This window comes from Leptonychotes weddellii, chromosome 5 (genome assembly GCF_054177405.1).
Source record: "Leptonychotes weddellii isolate Sample4059 chromosome 5, ASM5417740v2, whole genome shotgun sequence".
NCBI classification, from domain to species: Eukaryota; Metazoa; Chordata; class Mammalia; order Carnivora; family Phocidae; genus Leptonychotes; species Leptonychotes weddellii.
Window position 1 is genome coordinate 9,010,931 of NC_138373.1, and position 13,724 is coordinate 9,024,654.

Genomic DNA, 13,724 nt, shown 5'->3' on the forward strand with positions numbered 1-13,724 from the left:
GGGGGGGGGGGGGGGGGGGGGGGGGGCGTGTCCACTGCCCCTGCCTTCTTTCTGGCTGCACCATCTCAGCAGGGATGAGAGGTGGAGCCTCTGAGATGGTATCCCCACCTTCATCTCCCTCCTTGAATCCTACTTCCCCAGGGGACTGCGGGAGACAATATTTTATTTTATTTTATTTATTTATTTTTTTTAAAAGACTTATTTATTTATTTGAGAGAGAGAGAATGAGAGACAGAGAGCATGAGAGGGAGGAGGGTCAGAGGGAGAAGCAGACTCCCCGCCGAGCAGGGAGCCCGATGCGGGACTCGATCCCCGAACTCCAGGATCATGACCTGAGCTGAAGGCAGTCGCTTAACCAACTGAGCCACCCAGGCGCCCTGTGGGAGACAATATTTTAGAGCATAAATCTGACCAGGTGTGTCCTTCCCTGACTCCCCAAACACCGGAATAAGGTCCAGAGTTCATAATTTCACACATGAGACTCCATGACTTGGCCTCCTCCGGGCCCCTGTGCCTCATCTCATTCTCTCTTGCACCTAGCTATCTGTCCAGCCTTGGGGGATCTCTCTTTCCTGGTCTGGGGCACAGGCCCCCTTTCCTGCTGCCTGACCCTCCTGAGCTTTCTCCGAGAAACAAGTGCTTCCAAGGCTTGTTAAACTCAAGCCCTAGAGTGTCACCAGAGGTCCTGAGTCATTTCTCTCTCCTGGTCGGGGCCCCGGGAAGAAAATGAGGCCCCTCTCTCATCTCTCCTCCAGGTGAGAATATTCTGCCCAGCTTTACTTTTGATGCTGTGTTTTACAAAAACAATAGGTCTTTTTGTTCTCCTCTTCCCAATATGAAATCATGGCACTGAACGTGCTCTTTCATACGCACAGGGAAGATTCGTTGTGCAGCCATACCGGGGAGGACTAGGAGTACAAACCCGGAGAGCACAGGCTAGAGAAGAGCCCCCCCCCCCCCCCCCCGCTTCTCCCACCTCCCCCACGCCTCTCTGTCCACCGAGCAGGCTGTTACTGCCCATACCCGCCTCTCCAGACGGGGCCTTCAACATCTGAATCCGCAGGGAGTAGGCCAAATGGCCACCTAGGGCGCGCCCAGCCCAGTTTCCAGCCCCACTTTTCTCGGTTACCCAACCTCTACCCTCTCTAAGCTTCATTCCGGGCAGCGAGCAGCGGTAGAGCAGAATCCAGCCAAGGCCAACGCCGGCGCGGTAGGGAGGAGGGGGCGGGGGTGGGTGTTCCGCAGGGAGGCGTAGGCGCGTCGGCTCTCAGGACAAGGAGGCGCCCGCAAATGCAAAACGAAAGGCTTTTATTGAAAAACATCAACTAGCCCTTTTCAAGACTGCGGGTCCCTGCCCAACGCGGGCTTCGGGGCCGCGGCCCGACGGGGCTGGCAAGTAGCGGCGGCCACCGCAGCCCCGCGCTCCGGAGGAGCAAGGTTTCACTGTCCGTGCGGGCTGGTCCCCCGCGCCGTGCTCCCGCTCGCCGGCCCGGGGGCTGGGGGGCAGCGGGGGGCGTGCAGCTGGGGAAGGGGCCGCCGGGTTGGTCCCTCCCAGTCCAGTGAGAGAGCTCCCAGCGTGCGGGGGGGGGGGCTGGTCTCCGATGGGAGGCCGCACGCCGGACTGGTGGGCGCTCCAGCCCGAGGGGTGCTGGGCTGTCCCCGCGGCTGCCCCTCAGACGTAGTCCTTGCGGTCGTAGGCTGTGCTGGTGCCCGGGCCGGCGGAGCGCGGCGCCGAGTAGACGATCTTGGCGGGCGCGTACTTCTTCTCGCGCGGCGGGCAGGAGCAACAGAGCAGCGCGCCCCCGAGCAGCTGCAGCGCCGCGGCCGCCCAGCCCACGTACAGGCCGGCGCCCATCTCGCGCTTCTGCGCGTCGGGCACCAGCGGGTTGTAGAAGTCCCGGATGATGGTGTTGGCCGACCAGGACACCGGCACCAGGGTGAGCACGGCGGCCAACAGGAAGAGCACTCCCGCCACGATGGTGATCTTGGCCTTGGCCGTGTCGTCCTGCACGCAGTTGGTGCACTGGGCGCCCACCAGCGCCACGAGGAGCCCGAAGGCGGCCAGCAGGATGGACACGACGATGAGGGCGCGGGCCGCCTGCAGGTCCTGCGGCAGCGCCAGCAGCGAGTCGTACACCTTGCACTGCATCTGGCCGGTGCTCTGCACCACGCAGTTCATCCACAGGCCCTCCCAGGTGATCTGCGCCGTGATGATGCTGCTGCCGATGAAGGCCGTCACGCGCCACATGGGCAGCGCGCAGCACACGATGGTGCTCAGCCAGCCCAGCACGGCCAGCGAGGTGCCGGCGATCTCCAGGCCCATGGACATGGCTGCCGCGCCAAAGCCGGCTCCGCCGGGCGGCTCAGGGTGCGGGACGACGAGGGGCCGTGGCCGCTGGGCCTGGGCGGGAGCTGGGCGCGCCGACGGACGGATGCCTCAGCGGACGGACGCACGGACGGCGCGCGCTAACGGCTCGGCTCTGCCCGCTCGCGCCTCGGCAGCGCCTGCACCTGCCTGTGGCTTTGTGAGCGGGCGGCGGCGACTGGGCTGGCCCTGGACCGGGGCCGGTGAGTCTTAGATCCGTGCCCAGCGCTCTGGCGAGGGTGGGAGGGGCGGAGCCGCGGTTCCCCCGGCCTGGGGACAGTGACGTGGCCCCTCTTCCCACCTTCACCGAGCGCCGGGGGAGGGAGGACTTTGCCGGGAGTGGCGCAAACTCGGGGTGGGGGTGGGTGGGTGGGGTGCCAAGAGAGGGCGGGGCCGAGGCCTGCCACCCCGCCCCTCGCTCCTCGTCCCCGCCGGTTCCCAAGCTAAGTCTCCGGGGTTGGCAGGGGTTGCGGTACAAATCACGATCTGCTTGACACTCCGCGACCTCCCCACATTTTTGGCGCCATTGGCACAGGCGGCGTGGGGAAGGGGGTCTCTGCCAGCTGGCCGGGATCCATGGGGCCTGGAAGGACCCAGTGTGGGCGTGACCGGGGCTGTTTTCCGGAGAGGGCGGCTGCCCCGGGAGCTGCGCACCTGCTCCTCGGTCCCTCCGGCCCTGGCTGGCGCACAATCCGGGCTTGATCCAGGCCCTGGAGGTCTGCGCTCAGAAGCCAGGAACCCGCCTCTCCCCACCAAAGGCACCGAGAAGATGCCCCAAAGCAGTTGCTGAACTCAAATTCACTTCCAGCCCCACTGCAGGTCCCTTAGCTCTTACTCCTCCAGTGATCCTGGATACCTTCTAGCAGAGCTGCTCTCCCCTTCCAGAAGTCCCTCCTCCTCATTGGTTCCCCGCCTTCTGCACAGCCTTGTCCTCCCTACCTCTGGGCCCGAGTGAGTGCCGTGACCCACCTTAATGAAATGGTGGTGAAAGGTTTGATCTAGGCGAAAGTGGAAAGTCAGAGATGTTATTTGCAAAGCCCTTGCTCCTATTAACCTGAAAAGTAAAACTGCCAGTTACTTTACCAGCAAAAATGGGTTTATTCCGGGAAAAGCAGAGAATTACAACCCAGGACGAGCAAGCTGCAGCAAAACCGTAGGTAAGTCCAACAAACAAAGGAGAGGAACATTATTTTATGGAGAAGAAGAAGAAGGAAAGGGGGGGGGGGCTTGTTTTGAACAAAAGTCCAGAAGTAAGAGTTCAGGGTAACGAGGTTTTCTCATTAGCTGAGTGGCAGAGGTGGTCGATTTCTTATAGAAGGTGCCATATGTACATCTTTCCGTTTGGGGACCTATAATTGATGATTCTGTCCTGTTGAGATTCTTCTGTTGGGGTCTATAATTGACAATCCTTCCTGTAATTGACATGGAGTAGTAGGCTCCCCTACCAGCCTCCTTTTCCAGCATCCCAGGTCCGCTTCAGTGAGGTTTCCCTTCATTAATTTTCACATTTCCTTCGTTGAGATCAAGATCTTTCCTTGAAAGCATCGCTGATCAAGAGTTAGGTATTTTGTATAGAGTGGTTTTGTCCCTCAGTGCCTGGAAGGACCACACTGGAAGGAAAGTGCATAGCAATTGGAAACCACTTAGGGCCACATTTGAGTAACAAGGAGAGTAAGGAGGGGGAACTCTCAGGTACTTCCCATCTGAAGTCTGTATCTTCTCAAGGTTATGAGCGTCCGAGGTCATCTTGAAGTGTTGAGCCAGCATCACCTTATTGGGTACATTGTTTTTACGAAAGATTGATAGGCAAATACAGAATCAAAAATAACATGACAATTTCAAACTGTATGTTGGTTCTAAACCGGGACCCTTGGTCTGAAGGTAGCCGACTGAAAATGTTTATTGGCACTTACTCCAATTTAGGGAAGAAAAGTTTCTCCCTATGAAGGCAAACCTGGACTCATGGATGCTTCCTGGAAGTCCCTGCTTAAAGCAGCTACAAAAGCAGAATAGTAAATATTGCACGAGGAACCAATCAAGTGCATTGGGAAGATACAGTTTAAGTATCAACATGAAGCAATAGCGGATCTCTTTCAGAGTAGCAACACTTCAGAGACTTTTTAAAAAATATTATCTCAGGGTGTCTGGCTGGCTCAGTCAGAAGAGCATGTGACTCTTGATCTCAGGGTTGTGAGGTCAAGCCGCATGTTGGGTGTAGAGGTAAGTTTAAAAATAAAATCTTAAAAAAAATTTATTTAAATTCAATTAATTAACATATAGTGTATTATTAATTTCAGAGGTAGAGTTCAGTGATTAAAAATAAAATCTTAAAAAAAAAACAAAAAAAAGAGGAGTGCCTGGGTGGCTCAGGCAGTTTAGCCTGATTCTTGACTTTGGCTCAGGCAGTGATCTCGGGGTCATGAGATCAAGCCCCGAGTGGGGCTCCCCGCTCAACAGGGAGTCTGCTGGACATTCTCTTTCTCCCTCTCTCTCTGCCCCCTCCCCCTGAAATAAATAATAAGTCTTTAAAAAAATAAAGAGAGAAATTAAAAAAAATAAATATTGTTATTTCAAAAGAACTGTGTTGAAAAAAAATGTTATTAAATAAAACAGTCTGTAAAGTTGTAAGTTCAGAGACCATGGATTTGGATAAGAATCCATCGTCAGTTAATAGTTGGTTTTTATTTTTATTTATTTATTTATTTTTCTTTAAAGATTTTATTTATTTATTTGACACAGAGAGAGAGCACAAGCAGGGGGAGCGGCAGGCAGAGGGAGAGGGAGAAGCAGGCTCCCCAAGGAGCAGGGAGCCCGATGCAGGGCTTGATCCCAAGGCCCTGGGCTCATGACCTGAGCCGAAGGCAGTCGCTTAACCAACTGAGCCACTCAGGTGCCTCTTTATTTTGATTTTTAAAAAATTATTATTATTATTTTAAATAGTTTTTTAATTTTTTAAATTTTTGTCAGTTGATAGTTTAGATGAAAGAAGGATTTTTATGAATTCTGAATCATCTAAGCCTTCAGAAAAAAACAAGTGAAAAATTATTTTGTTCTGGGATCATGAGGAAGCTGTTTCGGAAAGGCCATAATCAAGACAAGAGGTTTCCCCCTTGTGCAAAGGCTTGAGAAATGCAGAGAAAGGGCATTTTCGTCCTATGGAAACGAGAAAAAGGCATACAGGTTTGGTCCGGACATCCTGGAGAAGTTGTCTTGTTAGATGCCCTCCGTTTCAGTTCTGGGCAATCTTTGCTTTTCAAGTCACCAGATGGTGTGCAGGTCCTGTCAGGATTTGGTGCCTTTTCTTTTTCTTTCCTTCTTTCCTTCTTTCTTTCTTTCTTTCTTTCTTTTTTAAGATTTTATCCATTTATTTGAGAGAGAGAGCAAGCGGGGGGAGGGAGAGGGACAACCAGACTCCATGCTGGGCTTGGAGCCTGATCTCACAACCCTGAGATCAGGACCTGAGCTGAAATCAAGAGTCAGACACTTAACCGACTGAGCCACCCAGGCGCCCCAGGGTCTGGTGCTTTCTTTAATGCATCACAGGAATCCAAGAGCCTATTCCCTGGCAGCCCCAGGGTTGGTTTGCAGTTTCTGATACGGGCCTTTCCAGCGAGTTTGATGAGTCTTTCTGGAAGTGTCTCTTCCAACTGATGAGATCTCCAGGTTGTAAGGTGTGCTGCTTAAGGGCATTGATTGTCTCCAGCCAGGTACCCTGTGATAATCTTTTCCAACAGAGGAAGCATTAGCTTGTCTATGAAAGAAAGCTTTGGTCCAGTGAAAAAACATACAAACCATGACTAAAACATATTTATCCATGAGATGGGGAAGCTATATGAAATCCATTTATATGAATGGGTTTCCCTGGATTATCCTTTGAACATGTGGGACAAATGAGGTAGGCACTTTTTGTGGCCTTAGGAACTTTTCTCTACAAATGTTGGTTCATGAATGCTATCATTTTGTCAATAGACCAGTTGTTTAATCCGTAGACAGTTGTAAATAAAAACCATCAGTAAACTGGGGTACCTGGGTGGCTCAGTCGTTTAAGCGTCTGCCTTTGGCTCAGGTCGTAATCACCGGGTCCTGGGATCGAGTCCAGTGTCGGACTCGCTGCTCGGCAGGGAGTCTGCCTCTCCCTCTGACTCTCTGCTCATGCTCTCTCCCTCTCTCTCTCTGAAATAAATAAATAAAATCTAAAAAAAAAGAAGAAGAACCATAAGTAAACCATGAAAAATCTGCATTGGTTAGAGGAGTTTCCTATAATTGTCAATGGGTGTCAAAATTTCATCTGTCAGTGTTAAGCAGTCATGAGGGGTTTCATCTGGGTCCGTATGTAAGCCTTATTCCAAGATCAGATGCCCTAAGTATCTACCCTAAACTTGTGCAAGCTGTAGTTTTTCTTTGGAGACTTTATGTCCCTTCAAGGCCAAAAGTTTTAACGGATGGGTGCCGTATTCCTGTGAAGAGGTTTGAGGAGGGGAGCATCTGCATATTTTCACAAAGTAGAGTCTGCGGAAAACTTTCTTTTTTTCATTTTTAATTTATGTTTATTTCCTTAAGTAATCTCCAAGACCAACATGGGGCTCGAACTCGCGACCTCAAGATCAAGAGCCGCACGCATGCTCTATGGACTGAGCCAGCCAGGTGCCCCCGCAGAAAACTTTCTATCATCCAAATCAGCTTTTAAGGTAAGGTACTCTGTGAAATCCTGGGGCATTACTGTCCAGGTGTATTTCCATTCTTCCAAGAAAAGGCAAAAAGGTATTGGCTATCCTTATCAACTGGAATACTAAAAATGACTGCATAGATCAATTACAGTGAAAAATTTGCTTTCAGTGGGAATGGATGTTGGTAGTAGCCCATTGGGGTTAGGAACATCAGGGTGCTGAGGGATAACAGTGTTATTTATTGTTCAGAGGTCCTGGACAGATCTCCATCCTTGGCTGTTGGGTTTTCTTACAGGTAAAATAGGGGTGTCACAGGGACTTGTGCAGGGAATAATGAGGCCCTGAGCCTTGTAACTGTCTATTATGGGCTTGATGCCTTGAAGGTCCTCTTTACGTAGAGGGTATTGATTAATTATGGGAAGAGGTTTTGAGGGATTTCTTTGAATCTTGATGGCAGGTGCATGGTGTTTCTGCCAATATCAGTTGAGGATTTTGCCCATAAAGAAGATGGTAGCTGATCTGGTAGGAATAAATGATCAGTGTCCCCAGATTCAATTACAGTGCAATCAGAGACAAAGTACAGAAAACACGCCAAAGGATCATTTATTTCTCCTGTTTGGCTATTTCAGTTTTATTTTATTTTGCTGTCAACTTCTGGAATTATTTCTCCCTTTTAGGAGAAAGAAATTCTGGCACGATACTTTTCTGAGAAATCTTGGCTCAGTAAATGAATACGGGCAGAGGAGGTAAGGAGAAAAGGGTGCATATCTCTTAAAGGGCCTGGACAAGAGGGATAGGTTCAGAGGCAGGAACCTGTTGAGGTTTATTAGAAACCCCTATTATTTGAACCCCTATTATTTTAATACTTTGAGACAGGGGTTGCTTTATAGCAGAGAAGTTGAACCCTGAGAGTATAGCTTGGTGTCAATAAAGACAGAGACAGATTCATCCCCGGTCTGGAGAGGGTTTCTCCAAGCTGATTAAGAGCGAGGATTGGGAAGAGCCCCTTGTAGTTTCTGGAAGCCCTGACCCTGGGAACTGGGAGGACATTGGAAAGACCCACCAGAGGGCTAAAGGCAACTGGAGTGCTTAAATTTGTAACAATGTTAAATTTTTTTTTTTTAAATGCCCTGGCTCTTTGCAATTATAATAGAAACTAGAAGGTTTGGGGGGCCTTCATTTGCCAGAGTTGAAAATTGAGAATTTTAGTGGCCTTTCTTTTAGGGGACTCATCTAGAATGTGAGCAAGCCAGTCAAAATCTGGAGTGGTCAGTTTTCCATTCCACCTTGGTCCTTTTAATTGAAAGAGAAAGATCCTGGTTCAGCCTGTTAATAAACATAGACTTAACTTTCCTGGGTGGTGTTAATATCTAAAGGGAGACCAGAATATTCTTTTTCTTTTCTATATTTTTTTAAGCCCAACATGGGGCTTGAACTCACAACCCTGAGATCAGGACATGAGCTGAAATCAAGAGTCGGACGCTTTACCGACTGAGCCCCCCAGGTGTCCCCAGAATATCCTTTTTTTTTTTTTAAGATTTTATTTATTTATTTGACAGAGAGAGAGAGGGAACACAGCAGGCGGAGTGGGAGAGGGAGAAGCAGGCTTCCCGCCGAGCAGGGAGCCTGATGTGGGGCTCGATCCCAGGACCCTGGGATCATGACCTGAGCCGAAGGCAGACACCTAACGACTGAGCCACCCAGGCGCCCCCCCAGAATATCCTTAAAGGACAATTTGGAGTTGACTGTAATAGTTATGAGCAGGTTCATCAGATTTCTGTGTGCAAGACAGAATCTTGTAATTGCTCGGAGGGGATTTCCAGCGAGTGTTTTAATGTTTTGCCAAAAGTTAGGGGTTTCTTTCTTAAAATCCCTTTCAAGATGTTACTTTCCTGTTCGTTTATCCCGTGCTTGGCCTGGTCCTCAACAACAGGCATGCAGACTGATTGAGATAAATCTGAGAAACCAGGTTGGTAGGTTTGAATAACTGTTAGATTCATCAGCAAACTACTGGGGTGCTCAGTCACTTTAGGAAACTCGTTTACTTAAGACTGGTAATCCAGCCTTGGTCCAGGGAACGTAGGAAATTTGAGGTTTATTTATTTATTTATTTAAAGATTTATTTTTATTTATTTGAGGGAGGGGCAGAGGGAGGGGAGGGGCAGAGGGAGAGGTAGAGAGAGAGAATCCCAAGCAGGTTCCACGCCGGCACGGAGCCTGATGTGGGGCTCGATCTCACCATCCTGAGTTCATGACCTGAGCCGAAATCAAGACTTGGATGCTGAACCGACTGAGCCACCCAGGTGCCCCATACTCGATTTTTCTTATTTATTTTTCATTCTTTCTCTTCTCCCATATATCAGCTCCATTGGGGCATCCAGAATGTCCCCAAATGGGCAAGAATTTCTGCCAGTTTTATTTGCCAGGAGGGAGCTTTGTAATCTAGTAGGAACCAAGGGCACCTCCAAGGGAGATGAGAGACCTAAGGGTTTTTCTGGTTTGCCCACATCTTTCAAACCACATGCATGCAGCCTGTGTCCTCTTCCTTAAGTGCCCAGGCCCCGGGGGGTGATAGAAGAGTAAGGGAAACAGGGCTAGAGGCCCATGAGAACTAGGGTCCTGCTTCTTGCCCGGGCAAAGTTCTTGGGCTGGGCCTGTTGGGGCTGGGCCGGGCAGGGCTGGGAGTGTCCGGCCAGAGGGCCCAGCTGGTGCTGGGTGGGGGCTGCCCCTACAGGAGTTTCGAGTAGCCCGGGTTCATTTCAGTGGACTGCTGGCTACTAGTTTCCTGGTTCGTGGGGGTGGCTTTGGGCCAGAAGAGGCCTGGGCAGCATGGGCTGGTTTGGGGGGCGCCGAGGTCAGTTGCTTTCGGCCAGAGCCTGGGTCCCTGGCTGGTGGTGCCCCGGGGGAGGGCTGTGTGCTCTGTCTCTCGCTAGCTGGGAGGCTGAGGACAGTCATGTCACCTCTCTTACCTGAACTTCCTCTTCTGTAAAACAAGGAAGACAGTGTCCGCATGACCCATCTTGCAGGGCTGGGATGAGAATGGACGCAATGTGAGTGTAAACCAGAAAAAAAACTCAGGCAGGACACGCCAATGTGCTGAGAATGTGTGGAGAGAGCGTGGGGTGTAGTTGGACAGACCCGAATGTGAGCCCAGCTGCCCTCCCCAGCCATGTGACCCTGAGCAAGTGCTTTTCCTCCCGGAGCCTCAAGTGCCTCAGCTGTGAGGAGGGGCTTGTTCTGAGCTGCCTGGGTTAGGCGGGTGGGCAAGGAGAGGTGCCTGGCTCCTGGGGCTGAGGGATGGGGGTGTGCTGGGCAGGCCTGTGAGGAGATGTGACAGCTGGACTGGAAGCTTCATGCCCAGGGGCCAAACTTCAGGGACTCTGCAAATAAGACTTTGGCTCTGGGCAAACAGCTCCAATCAGCTTTGTGCTTAATATCTGCCACGGTTCTTATAACCCAATAATAAAAAGACAAATAACCCAGTTTAAAAAATGGCCAAAGGATCTGAATAGACATTCAGAATAGACAAAGGAGACATACGAATGGCCAAGAAGCACATCAAGAGATGTTCGAAGCCATTAGCCATTAGACAAATGCAAATTAAAACCACGAAGACATGGGGCACCCGGCTGGCTCAGTCCATGGAGCCTGTGACTCTTGATCTCAGGGTTGTGAGTTTGAGTCCCACGTTGGGTGTAGAGATTACTTATTTGAGAGAGAGAGAAAGCATGAGAGTGGGGAAGGTAAGAGGGAGAAGCAGGCTCCCTGCTGAGTTGGGAGCCCGATGCGGGACTCGATCCTGGGACTCCAGGATCATGACCTGAGCCGAAGGCAGATGCTTAACCAACTGAGCCACCCAGGCTCCCCTTAAAAATAAAATCTTAAAAAAAAACAACCACCACAAAGAGATACCACTTCATACCCACGGGGATGGATGGAATCTTAAAGATGGATAAGGACAGATGGTGCCAAGGAGCTGGAGAAATGGGGACCCCCATACGCTGCTGGGAATGTAAAATGTCTTGGCTGCTTTTGAAAAACAGTCTGGCAGTTCCTCAAAAGGTAGAGTTACTATTTGCCCCACGATTCCACTGCTAGGTATTTACTCACGGGAAAGGAGAAATCAGTTCATGCAAAAGCTTGCGCACGAATGTTCTGTGCATAGCAGCATTATTCATAATAGCCCCAAAGTGGAGACATCTCGAGTGTGAGCTGGTGAATGGTTAACCAAATGTGGTATGTCTATCAGTGGAATATTATTTGGCCATAAAAAGGAATAAGGCAACCATACATGGATAAGTTTTGACAACATTATGGTAAGTTAAAGATGCCGGTCACAAAGCATAACACGTTTTGTGATTCCATTAAAAAAAAATATTCAGAGGCGCCTGGGTGGCTCAGTCAGTTAAGCGTCTGCCTTCGGCTCAGGTCATGATCCCAGGGTCCTGGGATGGAGCCCTGCATTGGGCTCCCTGCTCAGCGGGGAGCCTGTTTCTCCCTCTGCTGCTGCTGGAGGCACTAGGTGTGATTGGGTAGAATGGTGTGTGTGTGTGTGTGTGTATGTGTGTGTGATTCCAAGAAGCAAAGCACTGGGAAAAGAGGAAGGGAGAGAAGAGTGCCTGCAGCTCCTTATCTCCTGCCCAGTGTCCAACCCCCTAGAGTCGGCATCAGGGCCCTGGGGCCAGCTTCCCCCGATGGCGGCCCCTGTGGCATTCTCCTGTTTCTTCCAGTCCCGGCACGCTCTGGCCCTTCCTCTACCCACCTCAGGAGGCAGTCTCCACTGGGACCACACTCTTACCGTCTCCAGCATGGGAAGCCGTGAGAGCTGTGTGCAGAGGTGGGGGCAGAGGGGAAGAGCGCGAGGCTTGAGGAGTTTGGGGGCCCAGATGCCCTTGCTGGGGGCAAACCATGTGAAGCTCAGGAACAAGGGTACACGGGGGACCCACCTGTGCCTACTGTAATTGCTGAGTCCTTGCGGGAAGTGTCACCCTTTGGCTGCAGTGTCTAGGTGTCAATGTGGTGGAGGGTGTGTGGGTGTGGGTGTGCAGTAGTTGTGTATGATGTGTCCGGATGTGTGAGGATGAGAAATAAACAGTAGCGATTACGCGTATCGCTAAATGGGTGTTTTAAACTTTGTTATCAATTTCATTTGATCACAGAGCTAATCTATGTTCCCAGTGCTTGGCCAAGGGTTGCAAACTGCAGCCCAGGGGCAGAATTCAGCCTGCGGTCTTGTTGGACCAGCACAAAGTTTTTCTAAAGCCTGAGTTGAATGCTTCTAAGTGGGGCATGCACACTCCAGTTGCTGATGGTACCTAATATCTTTCTTTCTTTGTTTAATTAACCTTTTTAATTTGAGATCATTGTAGATTCACATACAGTTGTAAAAAATAATACAGAGAGATTCATATACAGTTGTAAAAAGCAGTGCAGATGGAGCACTGAGTGTTACACGCAAATAATTAATCATGGAACACTACATCAAAAACTAATGATGTAATGTATGGTGATTAACATAACATAAAAAAAAAAAAAAAGCAATGCAGAGCTCTCCATACTCTCTCTCAGGTTTCCCCCAGTGATGACATCTTGTAAAATTATAGTACAATGTCACAACCAGGATATTGACATTGATAGGGCACAGAGCATTTGCAAACTGCAAGGGTCCCTCATCTGCTCTTTAATCGCCACACCCCCTCCTTGTCCCTGGCAATCACTCATTTGTTGTCATTTCAAGAATGTTAAATAGGGGCGCCTGGCTGGCTCAGTCGGAGGAGCATGCGACCCTTGATCTCGGGGTCATGAGTTCGAGCCCCATGTTGGGCATAGAGATTATGCAAATAAGTAAAACTTTAAAAAAAGAATGTTATGGGGTGCCTGGGTGGCTCAGTTGGTTAAGCGACTGCCTTCGGCTCAGGTCATGATCCTGGAGTCCCTGGATCGAGTCCCACATCGGGCTCCCTGCTCGGCGGGGAGTCTGCTTCTCCCTCTGACCCTCCCCCCTCTCATGTGCTCTCTCTCATTCTCTCTCTCTCAAATAAATAAATAAAATCTTTAAAAAATAAATAAATAAAAATAAAAAAAGAATGTTATGTAAATGGAATCACACAGTATGTACTGTAACTTTTGCTGTTGGTTTTGGTCACTCAGCATGATTCTTTTTTTTTTTTTAAAGGTTTTATTTATTTATTCAACAGAGAGAGAGAGAGAGAGAGAGCACACAGCAGGGGGAGCAGCAGAGGGAGAGGGAGAAGCAGACTCCCCACCGGGCAGGGAGCCCCATGCGGGGCTCGATCCCAGGACCCTGAGATCATGACCTGAGCTGAAGGCAGACGGTTAACCAACTGAGCCACCCAGGTGCCCCTCAGCATGATTCTTCTTCATCCAGGTTGTTGTGTGTATTGATAGTTTGTCCCTTGTTATTGTTGAATGATATTGTCTGGTATGGATGTAAATCTTTTGTGTAACCATCTACTGCTTGAAGGACGTCTGGATTATTTCCGGTTTGGGCTATTATAAATAAAGCGGTTGAAAAACACTTATGTACAGGTTTTTGTGCGAACATGTCTTCATTTCTATGGGATAAATGCCTACAGATGCAATTTCAGGGTTGTATGGTAGTTGTATGTTCAACTTTTAAAGAAACGGCCAAACTGCTTTCTTGAGTGGCTGTACCATTTGTCATTTCCATC

At 49.9% G+C, this 13,724-nt stretch overlaps 1 protein-coding gene and 1 long non-coding RNA gene across 2 annotated transcripts; one reads left to right on the forward strand and one right to left on the reverse strand.

The window, feature by feature from the left end:
- Positions 1–1,291: 1,291 nt before the first annotated feature.
- Positions 1,292–2,645, reverse strand: CLDN3 (claudin 3). The gene has a single exon (XM_081819545.1). The coding sequence runs from the start codon at positions 2,327–2,329 to the stop codon at positions 1,673–1,675; it is 657 nt and encodes a 218-aa protein (XP_081675671.1). The 5' UTR covers positions 2,330–2,645; the 3' UTR covers positions 1,292–1,672.
- A 119-nt stretch (positions 2,646–2,764) lies between these two features.
- Positions 2,765–13,109, forward strand: LOC145721515 (uncharacterized). The gene is made up of 3 exons (XR_014145245.1): positions 2,765–3,522; positions 6,926–7,053; positions 7,710–13,109. It is a non-coding gene; the product is annotated as an uncharacterized LOC145721515 (long non-coding RNA).
- The last annotated feature ends 615 nt before the right edge of the window (positions 13,110–13,724 follow it).